Raw genomic sequence first — 19027 nt, forward strand, 5'->3', positions numbered from 1 at the left:
GAGGAACACTCTTTCATATAGAGGATGGTTTGTAGTTACCACTTGCTACAAAAGCAGGGTATGATTCTAATCTGCCAAAACTCAATTTCAGTAATTTTTTTAAAAAATTGTTTAAGGGAATGTGGGTGTTGCTCTGAGGAAATTTTCCAGCCCAACTACAACCAGATGGCAGGGAGCTTCAAGGGACTGGGATTGTGTTCCCTGAAAGGACAGACGTAGCAGATTTGACATTAACCTACAAAAGGAAAGGGAGAAAGTTTCATGGGAAACAGGAGAAACACAATCAAGTCTAAACAACTCTCATTAGTTTTGATCATTCGTTTGACAAACATGTCTGAACTGGGTCACCACAAATACACAAGCCAGAAAACTTCCCATTGCAACATGGTCATGTGAGTAACAGAGAGGAGGACATCAAGAGATGAGAGAACCCTCAGAACAGAAAATCACACTGCACTTCTCTAAGTTTGTTTTTTTTTAATAACGAATTGAACATTCATCAACAATTGAAATACACAAAATTGTCTCCTGGGCCAGCTCCTACAGCTAAACACAGGAAAAACACTTAAGTCAGGCATCACCTGCAAAACTTTTCAAACAATGTGATAAAGAACAGCAGAGGACGTGGGGCTTCGCCATGGCAATTCAATGGAACAGTGTGCTTATAAATGGTTTCTCTTCTACCACCTGGTCTCGCAACCTATAAGCATGTGTCCAATTCCTACTCTTCAGGACAAGAAGAAAACACACAAAGGTTACGCTACCCTCTGCGGTTCGGCACAGCAAGGGGTGAGAGTAGAAACTTCAGGAGGGTTTGACACAACTGTTGTCAAGTGGCTGCAGGTCTTTCTTCCACCCCCCCACCCCCATCAAGTACATTCCAGACTCAAAGATCTATTGGATTTTGGGCATAGGGCATGAAGAGGGATAGGAGATCGTCAGCGATCGTATAGAACGGTCTCAAAAAGCCGAACTGTCTTCCCTCTACTCCCATTCCCAGCCTCCTCCCATTAACACAAGAGGTTCCCAACTCAAATGAAATGTTTGCATTTCTTGAGACCCATATCTGGAATCCAAATCCCATTCTCTTCCTCTACCACAAACAAAAATATGAAACTTAAAACTAACCATTAGCCGACAGGCCCGTCCTGGCAAACGTTCCCCTCCAGAGATTACAACCCCACCCATCCCAGCATGGTCAGAAAGAAACTGCAAACAGTAAGAGTTTGAGAACTCAAACAGCCTTCGGACGACGACGAGCCAAGGGAAGAAAATAAAATCACGTGCCCCATTTGAGAAGCAAAAGTCAGCAAACTGTCAAGAGCTCTATCCAGCCTCAGAAATCCAGTCAGAAGAGTTTTATACAACACAATCCCAGACTCAGCGTGTCCATTAGCATCTCTCTCTTTCGTCGATTTCTGGGCCCTGGTCTTTACTTAGAATTTCTTCTGTTTGGCTGGCGGCCTGTATTAAAAAAAAACAGCGTCACAGACAGCAGTTCCCAGATTCAGACCACGAAGAGGCAGCTAAGCTGGTAAGGTGGTCTTTGATATACACAGCCTCAGAACAGATGTATGCTTGGGCTCTGTGAATTGCAGCCCCTCAGAAGCATGGTCCTGGTTTGATTTTCATTAACATATTGGGTATCAAAACTCCCCGAAAAAGGAGAAAATGGAGAGGAAACTGTTGACCCCTCAGCGGAGAAGACCTCAAAAATTCACCAAGGCTCCTCAAACAGCATTTCCCAAACCCATGGCCACTTCCATCTAGAAGGACAAGGGCAGCAGATACATGGGAACACCACCCCTTACAAGTTCCCCTCCAAGCCCCTCACCATCCTGACTTGGAAATAGACCACCATTCGCTAGGTCAAAATCTTGGAACTTCCTCCCTAATGGCATTGCAGGTCTACCTACAATGGATGGCAACAGCTCAAAAAGGCAGCTCACCATCATCTTCTCAAGGGCAACCGGGGAGAGGCAATAAATGCTGGTTGAGCAAGTGATGCTGGCTCCTTGAGAATGAATTAAAAAAAGAGATCACCAAGTGTCAGGCGATGGCAGTGATTTGAAGGAAGGGTGGGAAGACCACTATAGTCATTGGTTATTGACCTGGCAAAGAATCGTGACAGACCGTAAGCATCAGCACCGACTTGGGCACACATCCTGTGTCAAACTGAAGATGGAGGTTAGGAGAACTGGGGAAGAGAGTGCAAAAGAGAGACTCTCCACAAACCAGACACCAACTGAAATCTATGGTGGTCTCAGGAAGATCTTAACGAATGCAAAATATGGAGATGTTGACAACATGTGATAAGTGACATCACCATTGGCCACTTGTCAGAAGATAATAGGTTACAAGATAATAAATTTGCTCTTTCCTTAACTCAATCAAACCTCATCACTGACTTCTCACTACCTATAGTAAACAGAGAAGCAAACTACATTTCAATTGGAGAGAGATGCAACCTCCTGCTGAAATAAACTTAAAATGACAACAGAAAGGTTCAAACTGAGGGGAGAGCAAGCTCACCACGTCTCACTTGGCTGGAAAATACCTCCAGGCACACAGCATTATGAGCTACAATCTCACAATTCAAGAACAGTTCCTACTTATATCTGAAATGAAGAGAGTCTCACTTTCCCACCGAACCTTTCAGTCACTGACAGCTGAGAGGATGCACATTTGCAGCAGAGACGGACTAAACGCAGTCCTGTTCAGTAAGGAGCAGAAGGGAAGCGACCCCAGGATATGTCCTGGTGGGCACTCTTTGCTTTTCCCAGAGGAGACTGGAGTTACTCAAACAGCACACACCTGTATATCCCAACAACAACAGCGTGGTCCCTCTCATATGGCTCCAACGTTAACTGTTCTTGGGGTTTCATATTCTCCTGCTGCATCTTCTTAACCTCCAATGCAAACACAGCCTCGGGGGTAGCAGTGGAGTCAATGCAGTTTGCCTGTGGAGTCAAACACACGTGTGTTAGGGCATGTGACAGGCCTGCCCTCTATCCCAGGCCTCGCAGAGGCACACAGCTCTGCCTCATCCCAGGCTGTGCTAATCCATTCAAAAACTCAACTCCAGTCCATAATCTTTCAGCAAGCAAGGACCTCAGAGGAAAAGGGAAGCAGACATGCTAAACAGATGTGTTAACAATCCAATAATGTACCAGGACACACTCCAATTCACTGCCCTCCCACAGCCCAGTGTACACCGTCCCTCCATCACTGACCCTACCCACCCATTTAATCCCCCTCCCACAGCCCAGTGTATACCCTCCCCCCATCACTGACCCTACCCCCATTTAATCCCCTGCCCACAGTCCCATGTAAACTTTCCTTTATATACAACAGTACAGTACAGGAACTGGCCCATCGATCCACTATGCCTGAGCCAACCATGATGCCATTCTAAACTAATCCTACCTGCCTGCACATGGTTTGTATCCCTCTCGCCCCTGCCGATTCCTGTATTTGTTTGCATACCTCTGAAGTGTTGTTAATGTATCTGCTTCTAACACCTCCCCTGACAGGTCACTGCAGTCACCTCTCACTCTCTGTATAAAAAAATCCTTCGCCTGTACATCTCCTTTAAACCTTTCCCCTCTCACCGTAATCCTACGCCCCCAAGTATTTGATATTTCCATTCTAGGACTATCCACACCTTCAATTTTATCAGGCTGCCCCTCAGCCTGTGTCACTTTAGTGAAAAAAATCCAAGTTTATCCAGCCTCTCCTTCTAGCTAAAACACTCCAATCCAAGCAACAGCCTTTTGCATAACCTCTCCAAAGCCTCAACATCCCTCCTACAATGTGGCAACCAGAACTGCACACAATATTCCAAATGTGGCCGAATTAAAGTTTTATACAGTTGCAACATGACTTAACATTTTTATTCAATTCCCTGACTTGTGCATTTGCCTCCCCTCCCACCTGATCCACGGTGTTGCCACTTTCAGGGAGTTATGGCCTTGCATCCCAAGATCCCTTTGGATATCATTTACAGGATACTTTCCACTTGCATTTGACCTCCCAAAATGCAGCACCACACACTTGTCCAGATTAATCTCCACCTGCTACTCCTCTGCCCAACTTTCCAACTGACCTACATCCTGCTGTATCCTTTCACAACCATCCTCACTATCCGCAACATTTTCATGCCATCTGCAAACTTTCTAATCAGACCCCCTATATTTTCAGCAAAATCATTTCTATATATTACAGACAACAGAGGTCCCAGCACTGATCCTTGTGGAACACCACTGGTCCCAGACCTGCAGCTGGAGAAATCACTCCATCACAACTCCCCTCTGTCTTCTATGACCAAGATCTCTATCAAGGCCCCAGCAATCTCTTCCCTTGCCACCCTCAGCGTCCTGGGAGAGAGCCACCCATCACTGACTCTGATCTATCATGGGTATATTCCAAAACCATGAGGGACTCAAAATGGTGACCTGCAAGTTCCACAGAGTCAGAGATGAACAGCATGGAAACAGACCCTTCGACACAACTCATTCATGCCGACCAGATATCCTAAATTAAGCTAGTCCTATTTACCAGCATTTGGCCCATATCCCCCTATTCATGTCCCCATCCAGATGCCTTTTAAATGTTGTCATTGTACCAGCCTCCACCACTTCCTCTGGCAGCTCGTTCCATACACGCACCCCCCTCTGTATGAAAACGTTGCCCCTTAGGTCCCTTTTAAATCTTTCTCCTCTCACCCTAAACCTATGCCCCTCTAGTTCTGGACTGAGACACACACACCTGCTGTGAAATGAATTGATAGATCTTGCAGACAGAAGGTCCTGTGCAGAACCACCAGACGGATTCAGGTAGGAAGGAACGCCCCCCCCAACACACACACATGCACCCCCTGTACCCGACAAGGAGTGTTTTCACCCAGACAGCCCTGCAGACCAGAGGGGGGGGTAGGGGCACCCTGTGCTCACCTTAATAGAGATAACAAAGTGACCGCCCACTTTGAGAAAATGGTGGGCGTTGAGAGCCACAATCCTGCACTGGTCAGGCTGCGCCACGTCGGCAAAGATGACATCCACCATTCCTGAGGAGACAGCAGAGAGACATGAACAGGAGAGGAAGAGTCACTGTGCAGTCCCGGGGAGCTCAGATACCAATAGGCAGCGATGGGAAGACCTACAGCGAGCTTAGAATGTCGGACAAAGGGAGATAGTCTCAAAGCTCGAGCCAGAACTTTCAGAAGTGCATTTGGGAGGCACAAAGTTGGAGCTCAATATTCGATCATTTTAAATCGGTGGTTGGTGTATCCCTGTCACCCAGACAGGGTGGAGATAGCACACAGGTCAGCCATGATCCTACTGAACGGATAAACACAATCTGAAGGGCCGAGTGGTTTCCTCTTGTCCCTAATGCAGTGATTATGAGGGTTTGCCATTGGTCCCTGCTCATACCCATCATCAAGGACCCAACTCTACACTGAGGCAGGTAGTCACACACCAGCTCCTGTCCACCCCAACATTCCCTGTGGGAGCGAGCCCTACACTCAAAACCTCGACTCCGTATGGGAGTGAACCCCACATATCTCCCCCCACCGGGATCGAGCCCCACATTCCCACACCCCACTTCCTGTGGGAATGAATCCCACATTGCCCCCCCTTTCCCGCTCACTTCCCCGATAGCCCATCAGGTTCACCAGTGACTCATTTTGACTGTTCTCGTCCAACTCCAATTCCACCCCCCACCCCACCACACCTCCCAAGTCAGCCAGACTTTCCCAATGGCAACTGACCCGGGGGAGCAGGGGCAGCTCCTGGGGGGTGGGGACGGTCTGTTGGCCTAACTCACCGAGAAGCATGCGGTACTTGTGCGGGTGCCTGGCGTCCTCAATAATGGGGATGATGTTGGTCCGCTTCTTGGCCACATTGATGAGGTCACGGCCAGACCGGTGGGAGAACTCAACTGCGTAGACTAAGCCCTCCTGTCGAAGAGGGAGAGAGAAATCAATTCCCCTACCTTCCCTTCACCCGGACCCTCCTCGAAGACCACCCTTGCCACACCAGACAGACGTCCAGGTGCTGGAGCGCCTCCCGGACTCCAGCCCGACCCGCGCAGCACGCGTTCAATTGCCAGTGACTCACAGGTCCCACAATGTCGGACACGTGCGAGACAGTGGTGCCAGACGCCGCTCCCAAGTACAGGACTTTCACTCCAGGCTTGATGTGGATCTGGTCAATGCCCCCGAGAATGGCGGCTGCGAGTTTCGATCGGAACGGGTTCCAGGCTCTGTACTCAATTTTGGTGTCTGCTTCCTGCAAAACACAACGCCGTACATGGTCAGTGCCGCACGCGGAAGCCGAGACTCCAGTCCCATCTCCTGGACACTGTCACACAAACTCTTCATCCCCGGATTCTCTCAGCGCTGGGCCAGCATTAACACAGAGCCCCAATTCCATGTGGGGGTAAAAATCAGCTGGCACAAACAACGGCTTCAGTAGTCCATGCCACTAGAGCAGAGGCTGATGCTGGTACCCAGGAGGGAGGTTCATGGTGAAGACAGCCCAGGAGGAGGTCAGTGTGGGAACTCCTACCTTCCCTGCTCCACACTCGTGAGCGTTTCCCTGGCTGTACAGGGCAGTACAGTACAGACAGCAAACCTGCAGGTGCTACTAGACATACAAGTGTTGTAAACACTGTGGAGGACAGCACAGCATGTCCACCGGGACCCAGAGGGACTGGCAGAGTGGGCTAACAAGCAGCAGGTGGAATTTAATGTAGAGAAATGATGGGAAGGACAAAAGGAGAGACAACTAGAGAGTTTTAAGAAGATTTGTAGCTCAGGTTGAGGTTCTGGATGTAGGTTTGCTCGCTGAGCTGGAAGGTTCATTTTCAGACATTTTGTCACTTCCAGTTCTTTTTCTCAGAGGGTGATAGGTGGAAGTGACATCACCGACTCAAAGAAACCTAAACACATAAATACAAAGCGGGACATAACACCAGCATTCACCACAGGCTTAATGATGATGTTACCCAGTATGGTGACGAAACGTCTGAAAACAGACCTTCCAGCTCAGCGAGCAAAACTACACCCATAAGAGACAATTCTCCAGGAGCTGCTACATCAGTGAGCCCCTGGGGATAGAGGTGCGTTAGTCATTAAAGGAAGCAGGGCAGGTCAAGAGCACAGTTCAGGAAGCAGACAGTATCCTGGCATTTATTAACAGGAACACAGAGTACAGGAGGAAGGTGCTGGGCTTGGACAAGACCCTGGTTCAGCCCCAGCTGGAGGGTTGTGTCCAGTCCTGGGCCCCACTCCTTAGGAAGGATGGGAAACCTCCAGAGAGGACGTGGAAAAGATCCTGGAGAAAGGTTCCAGGGATGAGAGGCTTCAGTGACCTGGAGAGATCAGAGAGACTGGGATGGAGAGTGTGAAGGAGACAGGATCACTCGGGGTGAGGGTCTAGAGTGTACTGTCTGAGGGGAGGGGGAGGGTCACCCGAGGGGTTAGGGTCTGGAGTGTACTGTCTGGGGGGAGGGGGGGTTTCCCTCGAGGGGTTAGGGTCTGGAGTGTACTGTCTGAGGGTGTGGGGGGAGGGGGAGAGTCACTCGAGGGGTTAGGATCTGGAGTGTACTGTCTGAGGGTGTAGGGGGAGGAGGAGTGTCACTCGAGGGGTTAGGGTCTGGAGTGTACTGTCTGAGGGTATGGGGGGGGGGGGGGTGGGGAGGTTCCCTCGAGGGGTTAGGGTCTGGAGTGTACTGTCTGAAGGTATGGGGGGAGGGTCACTCGAGGGGTTAGGGTCTGGAGTGTACTGTCTGAGGGTGTGGGGGGAGGGGGAGGTTCACTCGAAGGGTTAGGGTCTGGAGTGTACTGTCTGAGGGTATGGGGGGGGGGGGGGGAGGTTCACTCGAGGGGTTAGGGTCTGGAGTGTACTGTCTGAGGGTGTGGGGGGAGGGGGAGGTTCCCTCGAGGGGTTAGGGTCTGGAGTGTACTGTCTGAGGGTGTGGGGGGAGGGGGAGGTTCCCTCGAGAGGTTAGGGTCTGGAGTGTACTGTCTGAGGGTATCGGGGGGGGAGGGTTCACTCGAGGGGTTAGGGTCTGGAGTGTACTGTCTGAGAGTGTGGGGGGAGGTTCACTCGAGGGGTTAGGGTCTGGAGTGTACTGTCGGAGGGTGTGGGGGAGGGGGGGTTTCCCTCGAGGGGTTAGGGTCTGGAGTGTACTGTCTGAGGGTGTGGGGGAGGGGGAGGTTCACTCGAGGGGTTAGGGTCTGGAGTGTACTGTCTGAGGGTGTGGGGTAGGGGGAGGTTCCCTCGAGGGGTTAGGGTCTGGAGTGTACTGAGAGTGTGGGGGGAGGGGGAGGTTCCCTCGAGGAGTTAGGGTCTGGAGTGTACTGTCTGAGGGTGTGGGATGAGGGGGAGGTTCACTCAAGGGGTTAGGGTCTGGTGTGTACTGTCTGAGAGTGTGGGGGGAGGGGGAGGTTCACACGAGGGGTTAGGGTCTGTAGTGTAATGTCGGAGGGTGTGGGGGGGCGTTCCCTCGAGGGGTTAGGGGCTGGAGTGTACTGTCGGAGGGTGTGGGGGGTTTCCCTCGAGGGGTTAGGGTCTGGAGTGTACTGTCTGAGAGCGTGGGGGGAGGGGGAGGTTCCCTCGAGGGGTTAGGGTCTGGAGTGTACTGTCGGAGGGTGTGGGGGGTTTCCCTCGAGGGGTTAGGGTCTGGAGTGTACTGTCTGAGAGCGTGGGGGGAGGGGGAGGTTCCCTCAAGGGGTTAGGGTCTGGAGTGTAATGTCGGAGGGTGTGGGGGGAGGGGGGGGGGTGGGGGGAGGTTCCCTCGAGGGGTTAGGGTCTGGAGTGTAATGTCGGAGGGTGTGGGGGGTTTCCCTCGAGGGGTTAGGGTCTGGAGTGTACTGTCTGAGAGTATGGGGGGAGGGGGAGGTTCCCTCGAGGGGTTAGGGTCTGGAATGTACTGTCGGAGGGTGTGGGGGGTTTCCCTCGAGGGGTTAGGGTCTGGAGTGTACTGTCTGAGAGTGTGGGTGGAGGGGGAGGTTCCCTCGAGGGGTTAGGGTCTGGAGTGTAATGTCGGAGGGTGTGGGGGGAGGTTCCCTCGAGGGGTTAGGGTCTGGAGTGTACTGTCTGAGAGTGTGGGGGGAGGGGGAGGTTCCCTCGAGGGGTTAGGGTCTGGAGTGTACTGTCTGAGAGTGTGGGGGGAGGTTCACTCGAGGGGTTAGGGTCTGGAGTGTACTGTCGAAGGGTGTGGGGGGGTTCCTTCGAGGGGTTAGGGTCTGGAGTGTAATGTCGGAGGGTGTGGGGGGTTTCCCTCGAGGGGTTAGGGTCTGGAGTGTACTGTCTGAGAGTATGGGGGGAGGGGGAGGTTCCCTCGAGGGGTTAGGGTCTGGAATGTACTGTCGGAGGGTGTGGGGGGTTTCCCTCGAGGGGTTAGGGTCTGGAGTGTACTGTCTGAGAGTGTGGGTGGAGGGGGAGGTTCCCTCGAGGGGTTAGGGTCTGGAGTGTAATGTCGGAGGGTGTGGGGGGAGGTTCCCTCGAGGGGTTAGGGTCTGGAGTGTACTGTCTGAGAGTGTGGGGGGAGGGGGAGGTTCCCTCGAGGGGTTAGGGTCTGGAGTGTACTGTCTGAGAGTGTGGGGGGAGGTTCACTCGAGGGGTTAGGGTCTGGAGTGTACTGTCTGAGAGTGTGGGGGGAGGGGGAGGTTCCCTCGAGGGGTTATGGTCTGGAGTGTACTGTCGGAGGGTGTGGGGGGTGGGGGGGGGGGTTTCCCTCGAGGGGTTCGGGTCTGGAGTGTACTGTCGGAGGGTGTGGGGGGAGGGGGAGGTTCACTCGAGGGGTTAGGGTCTGGAGTGTACTGTCTGAGAGTGTGGGGGGAGGTTCACTCGAAGGGTTAGGGTCTGGAGTGTACTGTCGGAGGGTGTGGGGGGAGGGGGGGTTTCCCTCGAGTGGTTAGGGTCTGGAGTGTACTGTCTGAGGGTATGGGGGGAGGGGGGAGGTTCACTCGAGGGGTTAGGGTCTGGAGTGTACTGTCAGAGGGTGTGGGGGGTTTCCCTCGAGGGGTTAGGGTCTGGAGTGTACTGAGTGTGTGGGGGGAGGGGGAGGTTCCCTCGAGGGGTTAGGGTCTGGAGTGTACTGTCTGAGGGTACGGGGGAGGGGGGAGGTTCACTCGAGGGGCTAGGGTCTGGAGTGTACTGTCTGAGGGTGTGGGGGAGGAGGAGTGTCACTCGAGGGGCTAGGGTCTGGAGTGTACTGTCGGAGGGTGTGGGGGGAGGGGGGTTTTATTCTGCAGACCAGCCCCAGTCTGAACGTTCTGCGTGTGCGTTGGGGCCAGAGGGAACCTTACCTCAACTCCAATTCTCTTCTCTCCGTACACAGACTCCCCTGGAACCATGTTCTTTGTCACCAGTGCATCTTCTTTCCCGCGACAGATAAATACCCCTGAGCCGAGACAGAGAGAGAGAGTGAGAACCCGTGTGGGCAAGTCAGCCAGGGGTCAGAGATACCAGCCTGTCTGCCCACCTCTCCTCACCTCTCCCACCACCACCCCCCAACTTCCAGAGTCTATGCCCACTTCAATTCCAGCCCTCTCAAACACAGGGACCACCCTGTGTGATCTTCACTCTCATCACGCACACTCAACCTCCCGCACTGTGTAACAGGCTCAAAGAAGGGGCCGAATGGCCTCCTGTTCCCGTGTAACAGGCTGGGGGAGGGGCTGAATGGCCTCCTGTTCCTGTGTAACAGGCTGGGGGAGGGGCTGAATGGCCTCCTGTTCCTGTGTAACAGGCTGGGGGAGGGGGGAGTTGGGGAATCTGAATGGGATGCCCATTCCCTCCAGGTTGGCTGACACATCATCATCCTGACACAGACCCCCCCCCATTGCCACTCCCACCTACCCACACACACTGACCCCTACCACACACAACCTCCAGATACCCAATCTGACCCTCTTTCCCCACCCCTATCCCCTGGGTAACCCCCAGGTGCCCCTGACAGAGCACTTCCAATACCCCCTGACAGGACACTCCCATTACCCCCTGATGGGGCACTCCCACTCCCCCACCACTACCCCCTGACAGGACACTCCCACTACCCCCCCAGTACCCCCTGACAGGACACTCCCACTACCCCCCCAGTACCCTCTGACAGGGCACTCCCACTACCCCCCACTACCCCCTGACAGGACACTCCCACTACCCCACAGTGCCCCCTGACAGGACACTCCCACTACCCCCCACTACCCCCTGACAGGACACTCCCACTACCCCACAGTGCCCCCTGACAGGGCACTCCCACTACCCCCTAACAGAGCGCTCCCACTACCCCCCACTACCCCCTGACAGGACACTCCCACTACCCCCCAGTGCCCCCTGACAGGACACTCCCACTACCCCCCCAGTACCCCCTGACAGGACACTCCCACTATCCCCCACTGCCCCTGACAGGGCACTCCCACTATCCCCCACTGCCCCTGACAGGGCACTCCCACTATCCCCCACTGCCCCTGACAGGGCACTCCCACTATCCCCCACTGCCCCTGACAGGGCACTCCCACTATCCCCCACTGCCCCTGACAGGGCACTCCCACTTCTCCCCCCCAATGCCCCCTAACAGGGCACTCCCACTACCCCCTGACAGAGCACTTCCACTACCCCCTGACAGAGCACTCCCACTACCCCCGAGTGCCCTCTGACAGGACACTCCCACTACCCCCTGACAGGGCACTCCCACTACCCCCCCAGTGCCCCCTAACAGGGCACTCCCGCTACCCCCTGATAGAGCACTCCCACTAACCCCCAGAGCCCCCTGACAGGGCACTTCCACTACCCCCCAGTGCCCCCTGACAGGCATTCCCACTACCCCCCCAGTGCCGACAGAGAACTCCCACTACCCCCCCAGTGCCCCCTGACAGTGCACTCACTACCCCCCAGTGCCCCCTGACAGAGCACTCCCACTACCCCCCCAGTGCCCCCGACAGAGAACTCCCACTACCCCCCCCAGTGCCCCCTGACAGAGCACTCCCACTACCCCCCCAGTGCCCCCGACAGAGAACTCCCACTACCCCCCCAGTGCCCCCGACAGAGAACTCCCACTACCCCCCCCCCAGTGTCCCCTGACATGGCATTCCCACTACCCCACGACAGGGCACTCCCACTACCCCACGACAGGGCACTCCCACTACCCCTGACAGGGCACTCCCACTACCCCCCCAGTGCCCCCTGACAGGGCACTCCCACTACCCCCCCAGTGCCCCCTGACAGGGCACTCCCACTACCCCCCCAGTGCCCCCTGACAGGGCACTCCCACTACCCCCCCAGTGCCCCCTGACAGGACACTCCCACTACCCCCCCAGTGCCCCCTGACAGGGCACTCCCACTACCCCCCCAGTGCCCCCTGACAGGGCACTCCCACTACCCCCCCAGTGCCCCCTGACAGAGCACTCCCACTACCCCCCCAGTGCCCCCTGACAGAGCACTCCCACTACCCCCCCCAGTGCCCCCTGACAGGGCACTCCCACTACCCCCCCAGTGCCCCCTGACAGGGCACTCCCACTACCCCCCCAGTGCCCCCTGACAGAGCACTCCCACTACCCCCCCCAGTGCCCCCTGACAGGGCACTCCCACTACCCCCCCAGTGCCCCCTGACAGGGCACTCCCACTACCCCCCCAGTGCCCCCTGACAGAGCACTCCCACTACCCCCCCCAGTGCCCCCTGACAGGGCACTCCCACTACCCCCCCAGTGCCCCCTGACAGAGCACTCCCACTACCCCCCCCCGTGCCCCCTGACAGAGCACTCCCACTACCCCCTGACAGGGCACTCCCACTACCCCCCCAGTGCCCCCTGACAGAGCACTCCCACTACCCCCCCCCCGTGCCCCCTGACAGAGCACTCCCACTACCCCCCCAGTGCCCCCTGACAGGGCACTCCCACTACCCCCCCCAGTGCCCCCTGACAGTGCACTCCCACTACCCCCCCAGTGCCCCCTGACAGAGCACTCCCACTACCCCCCCAGTGCCCCCTGACAGTGCACTCCCACTCCTCCCCAGTGCCCCCTGACAGGGCACTCCCACTCCCCCCCCCAGTGCCCCCTGACAGTGCACTCCCACTCCCCCCCCAGTGCCCCCTGACAGGGCACTCCCACTACCCCCCCAGTGCCCCCTGACAGTGCACTCCCACTCCTCCCCAGTGCCCCCGACAAGGCAGCCCCTGGGTGCCAGTACCATGGCTCTACTCACCCTCATGCCTGTGTGGTTCCACCGTGACCTTGGTTCCACCGCGGAACCCTCCTCTTCCCCTGCCACCGCCCCGGCCTCTGCCTCCAGGCGACCAGAAACCTCCTGTCATCAGAGAGGATCGAGGGTCAGTCACTCAGGAAAATGCCAACGCACCCGCGGCCCTGACCTTCAACCGGGAGCACCCAGGGAGCTCCAACATCGATGGGCAGGCCCCAGCAGGAACAGAAACCCAGTCCAAAACACAGCAGCACCTCAAAGGAGGTGATACACCAGAGGGGGTTACAGGGGCAGGACAGGGAGATGGGCTGTGTGTGTGTGTGAGAGAGACACAGAGAGAGAGAGAGAGAGAGAGAGAGAGAGAGATGGGGATGGAAGGGTCAATGGGCTGAGGAGTGACAGATGGAGGTTCATTTGGATAAACACATGGTATTGCCAACTACAAGGGCAGGACTTATACAACTAAAGATAGGGCTTTGGGTAGTGTTCCTGATGAAGGGCTTTTGCCCGAAATGTCGATTCTCCTGCTCCTCAGATGCTGCCTGACCGGCTGTGCTTTCCCAGCGCCACACCTTTTGACTCTGATCTCCAGCATCTGCAGTCCTCACTTTGTGCTCCTGGGTGGTGCTGGGGGACAGAGGGACCCAGGGGTTCAGGGACATAATCCCTTTGGAGTTTGTGTCACATACAGACAGGGGGGTTACGAAGGGGTTTAGCACACTCCCCTTCATTGCTCAGCCCTTTGAGTGTCAGAGTTGGGGGTGTCACGTTGGGGTTGTACAGGACATTGGTGAGGCCCCTTCTGGAATACTGTGTCCAGTTCTGGTCACCCTGTTATAGGAAGGATATTATTAAACTGGAGGGGGTTGCGGAGAGATTTCCCAGGATGTTGTTGGGAATGGGAGGGTTGGAGTTATAACGAAACTGAGGTCAGCTTGGATCCTGTATCCCTCCCTCTGGGTCTCCCAAATCTTCCCTCCCTGGACGCGCGCGGGAAGAAATTGTTTAATATTCTTTCTTTCTGCGTGAGGAAGAACAGTCTGATGAGCTGGGTGTCAGAGAATCCCCCCAGGACTCTCAGGTTGGCGTGGGATAGTCATGGAACACATCCCCCTGGATTTCCTTAGGACTATAGTGCACCAGAAAATGAAATTGTTTTACGCAACATGGAGGCCCTTTTTGGATTATATCGATGTAGAGATATCGGCTGGATTACCCAGGGCCTTTGTCTGGCCGCGGGGACTGTGCCCGTCGGTTTGGTGGCCCCTGGGAGGAAGAATCCCGAACAAATATGGGTCTACTCACTACTGCTCCCAGTGGTGGGGAGGTGTGATGAGATTGCGCTGAGTGCAGTAATTTAATTGAATATCATTTAAGTTACCTTGTTATAAACTTGGACTAATTTTATTTCATCTGTTTATTTATTTTTTTTCTTCTTTCTCCTTGGTTATTTATTGGACTGTAGTTTTTATGGGATTTTTGGGTTTTTTTGTGTTTCTGTAGTCTGTGGATTAGAGTAATAACGTGTTTTCTATCATTGGTATTATAAAGTTGCCATACTATTTTGTATTGGTTTGTAATTTTGTAAAAAACCTAAAATCTTTTTTAAAATAAAAACATTTATATAAAGAAAGGCTGGATAGGCTGGGAGTTTTTTTCCCCGGAGCGTAGGAGGCTGAGGGGTGACCTTATAGAGGTTTATAAAATCATGAGGGAGACAGAGAGGGTGAATGGTGGGTGTCTATTCCCCCAGGGTGGGGGTTTGAAGACCAGGGGGGCACATTTTTAAGATGAGAGGAGAGAGATTTTAAAAAGACACGAGGGGCAAATGTTTTACCCAGAGGGTGGCCCGTGTGTGGAATGACCTTCCTGAGGAAGTGGAGGGTGTGGGGACAGTTACAACATTTAAAAGGGATTTGGATAAGGACATGGACAGGAAAGGGTTAGAGGGAGATGGGCTAGGAGCAGGCAGTGGGGGACTGGGTTAGTTTGGGGATTAGGGTCAGCACGGGCTGGATGGGCCGAAGGGTCGAGTCATGAGTGCCCTGGGCAAATACACAGCAAGGTCACAGCAACACCGAGACGGTGAGAGAATGGGAGGGTATGTTTATGAAGCAGTTAACGGGGTCCCAGAGAGAGCGGGAGCTGAGGGGAGGCGTGGGGTTGTCTTTTTAAGGGGGTCACAACACCTTGAGAAGATTCCTCAGGAGCCTGAGGATGGACAGAAGACTACAGCAGCATTGAACCTCGGAGACCGTTCTAATAACACCGGCTGGCTCCCAACGCCAGAGCTTGTGGTTATGGTGATGGGCAGGTCCCTTACTAGGACAGTGTCGATGGTGACGGACTTCACAGGGAGACAGAGACGGGGGTGGGGGAATCAGAGAGAGAGAGAGATACAGACAGAGCGACAGAGACAGACGGCGGGGGGGGGTAAGAGAGAGAGAGAGACAGAAGGGAGGGTGAGTGAGAGACAGACAGGCGGAGGAGTTGGGACGGTCTCCCTCAGAGCAGGGAAGGTTAAGGGGCAGATTAAATCGGGGTATTCAAACTCAGCGGGAGAGTTTTAGTCAAGTCAACGAGGGAGACACTGTCTCCAGGGGCAGGAGGGTGTCAGTCACCCCAAGGACACAGATCAGGGAGAATTGGGGAGGGAGGAGAGAACACGCTTATTGACACAAGTTGTTGTTGTAATCTAGCAGAGGCACCAGATTCCACAGCACCTTTCAAAAGTGGGGTTAAACCGGGGAAATGCTGGAAGGGGGAGTGGGATGAACAGAGGAGAGGTATCTAATCGGAGAGATCTTTACAAGGGGCTGGCACGGCGTAGAGGAGCCGAGTGGCCTCCTCAGTGCTGGCAGTGTTTACACAGCGTTTCCGCGCGCGAGTAAAGTCGACCCACAGTGATGTATACCTCGACCACCTCTGCCTCCTCGGTCACCTCCTCTCCCACCTCGACCTCCAAAACCACCTCGGCCTCCTCTCCCACCTCGGCCTCCGAAACCACCTCGGTCTCCGAAACCCCCTCGGTCTCCGAAACCCCCTCGGTCTCCGAAACCCCCTCGGCCTCCGAAACCACCCCTTCCACCGCCACGTGGAGAAAACCCTGCAAGGTAAAGAGAGAATGAGCAAGGGGGTCTGAGCCTCCGGGGAGCGGGGGCTGGCACTGTCGCACCCCCAACCCGCAACGCAGGAGGGTGGGGGGGACAGACACCACCCTGCCCTCTGTCCTGCAGCCCGTGCCCAATAACCACTCACTTTCCATCAACCATAACTCTCGTGATTAAACACCCAGTTAGCTCATAGCAAGCCCCTCCAACTTACAAACAGCTCTGCATTGACTGGCGCCAGGCACATCCGGATCCACACAGACACCAAACCAAACCAGAAACAGCTGGAAGTACAGATCGCTGCACTGTCACTCAGTGTTAAACAGCGTTCATTACACACCCCGCACCCACTCTTTTCCAATATATTATTTCAGTTCCATCACACTGTAAACCTTCACTATAAATTCTATGTCCTACAATCTTCTACTCAACAGCCACCTGATGAAGGAGCGGCGCTCCGAAAGCTAGTGCTTCCAAATAAACCTGTTAGACTATAACCTGGTGTTGTGTGAATTTTAACTTTGTACACCCAGCACAGAGTTAGATACAGAGTGAAGCTCCCTCTACACTGTCTCCCATCAAACACTCCCAGGGACAGGGACAGGGACAGCACGGGGTTAGATACAGAGTAAAGCTCCCTCTACACTGTCCAGCCCATCAAACACCCCCAGGGACAGGACGGGGTTAGATACAGAGTAAAGCTCCCTCTACACTGTCCCCCCCATCAAACACTCCCAGGGACAGGGACAGCACAGGGTTAGATACAGGGTAAAGCTCCCTCTACACTGTCCCCCCATCAAACACTCCCAGGGAGAGATAGTCTGGGCCAACAGTGTGTGTTACACGGTAAAATAATTACAATATGTACCTGTGATGCTCACATTCTGGTGTGTCAGGCTGTCCCTTTGTACTTCACACACAGACAGTAGATACAGTCTGGGTGCTCACCACCCCAGGGTGGCCCTCCCCACCTCACACACAGACAGTATATACAGTCTGGGTGTACAGCACCCCAGGGTGGCCCTCCCCACCTCACACACAGACAGTATATACAGTCTGGGTGTACAGCACCCCAGGGTGGCCCTCCCCACCTCACGCACAGACAGTAGATACAGTCTGGGTGCTCAGCACCCCAGGGTGGCCCTTCGTACCTCACACACAGACAGTAGATACAGTCTGGGTGCTCAGCACCCCAGGGTGGCCCTCCGTACCTCACACACAGACAGTAGGTACAGTCTGGGTGCTCAGCACCCCAGGGTGGCCCTCCCCACCTCACACACAGACAGTAGGGTACAGTCTGGGTGTACAACACCCCAGGGTGGCCCTCCACACCTCACACACAGACAGTATACACAGTCTGGGTGTACAGCACCCCAGGGTGGCCCTCTCCACCTCACACACAGACAGTAGGTACAGTCTGGGTGCTCAGCACCCCAGGGTGGCCTTCCCCACCTCACACACAGACAGTGATACAGTCTGGATGCTCAGCACCCCAGGGTGGCCCTCTGTACTTCACACACAGACAGTAGGTACAGTCTGGGTGCTCAGCACCCCAGGGTGGCCCTCCCCACCTCACACAGACAGTATACACAGTCTGGGTGCACAGCACCCCAGGGTGGCCCTCCCCACCTCACACACAGACAGTAGGTACAGTCTGAGTGCTCAGCACCCCAGGGTGGCCCTCCCCACCTCACACACAGACAGTAGATACAGTCTGGGTGCTCAGCACCCCAGGGTGGCCCTCCCCACCTCACACACAGACAGTAGATACAGTCTGGGTGCTCAGCACCCCAGGGTGGCCCTCCCCACCTCACACACACACAGTAGATACAGTCTGGGTGTACAGCACCCCAGGGTGGCCCTCCCCACCTCACACACAGACAGTAGGTACAGTCTGAGTGCTCAGCACCCCAGGGTGGCCCTCCCCACCTCACACACAGACAGTATACACAGTCTGGGTGTACAGCACCCCAGGGTGGCCCTCCCCACCTCACACACAGACAGTAGGTACAGTCTGAGTGCTCAGCACCCCAGGGTGGCCCTCCCCACCTCACACACAGACAGTATACACAGTCTGGGTGTACAGCACCCCAGGGTGGCCCTCCCCACCTCACACACAGACAGTAGATACAGTCTGGGTGCTCAGCACCCCAGGGTGGCCCTCCCCACCTCACACACAGACAGTAGGTACAGTCTGGGTGCTCAGCACCCCAGGGTGTCCCTCTGTACCTGGCCTCATTCTGCACCGCTCCTTGTCCCCGGAGCAGACTCTCAATCACAGACACACACTGCACCACGTGTCTCCAAACCAGGGCCCCCGGACTTCCGGTCCTCCCCACACAGCGCCAACCCAGGATAGGAGGACGAACTGCAGATGCTAATACCGGCACCCACAGGACAGGAGGAGGAACTGCAACCTTACTCACATCACCACCCACAGGACAGGAGGAGGAACTGCAACCTTACTCACATCACCACCCACAGGACAGGAGGAGGAACTGCAACATCACTCACACCGCCATCCACAGGACAGGAGGAGGAACTGCAACATCACTCACACCGCCATCCACAGGACAGGAGGAGGAACTGCAACCCTACTCACACCGCCACCCACAGGACAGGAGGAGGAACTGCAATCTTACTCACGCCGCCGCCACAGGACGGGAGGAGGAACTCCAACATCACTCACACCGCCACCCACAGGACAG

At 55.0% G+C, this 19027-nt stretch overlaps 1 protein-coding gene across 1 annotated transcript; it reads right to left on the minus strand.

Annotated features, from left to right (window-relative positions):
* Window positions 1–462: 462 nt before the first annotated feature.
* On the minus strand, window positions 463–18656 carry fbl (fibrillarin rRNA 2'-O-methyltransferase). The gene is made up of 9 exons (XM_087980762.1): window positions 18549–18656; window positions 16124–16315; window positions 13213–13314; window positions 10319–10413; window positions 6120–6290; window positions 5827–5959; window positions 4953–5065; window positions 2815–2960; window positions 463–1464 (listed from the first exon to the last, which is right to left on the minus strand). Exons 1-9 carry the CDS (start codon window positions 18556–18558, stop codon window positions 1437–1439), a joined length of 990 nt encoding a protein of 329 aa, XP_087836888.1. The 5' UTR covers window positions 18559–18656; the 3' UTR covers window positions 463–1436.
* Window positions 18657–19027: the final 371 nt, after the last annotated feature.

The sequence above is a fragment of the Chiloscyllium plagiosum genome, unplaced genomic scaffold, assembly GCF_037043375.1.
Source record: "Chiloscyllium plagiosum isolate Xiang-an unplaced genomic scaffold, Cpla_swu_hap1 HiC_scaffold_38, whole genome shotgun sequence".
NCBI classification, from domain to species: Eukaryota; Metazoa; Chordata; class Chondrichthyes; order Orectolobiformes; family Hemiscylliidae; genus Chiloscyllium; species Chiloscyllium plagiosum.

Excerpts from the sequence above, each read along its gene's own strand:
- fbl (XM_087980762.1), bottom strand. Across the intron at positions 13,315-16,123 it reads AGGAGGCAGAGGTGGTCGAG|GAGGTTTCTGGTCGCCTGGA; the intron begins GTATACATCACT and ends CTCTGATGACAG. Across the intron at positions 1,465-2,814 it reads GTTGTTGTTGGGATATACAG|GCCGCCAGCCAAACAGAAGA; the intron begins GTGTGTGCTGTT and ends TTTTTAATACAG.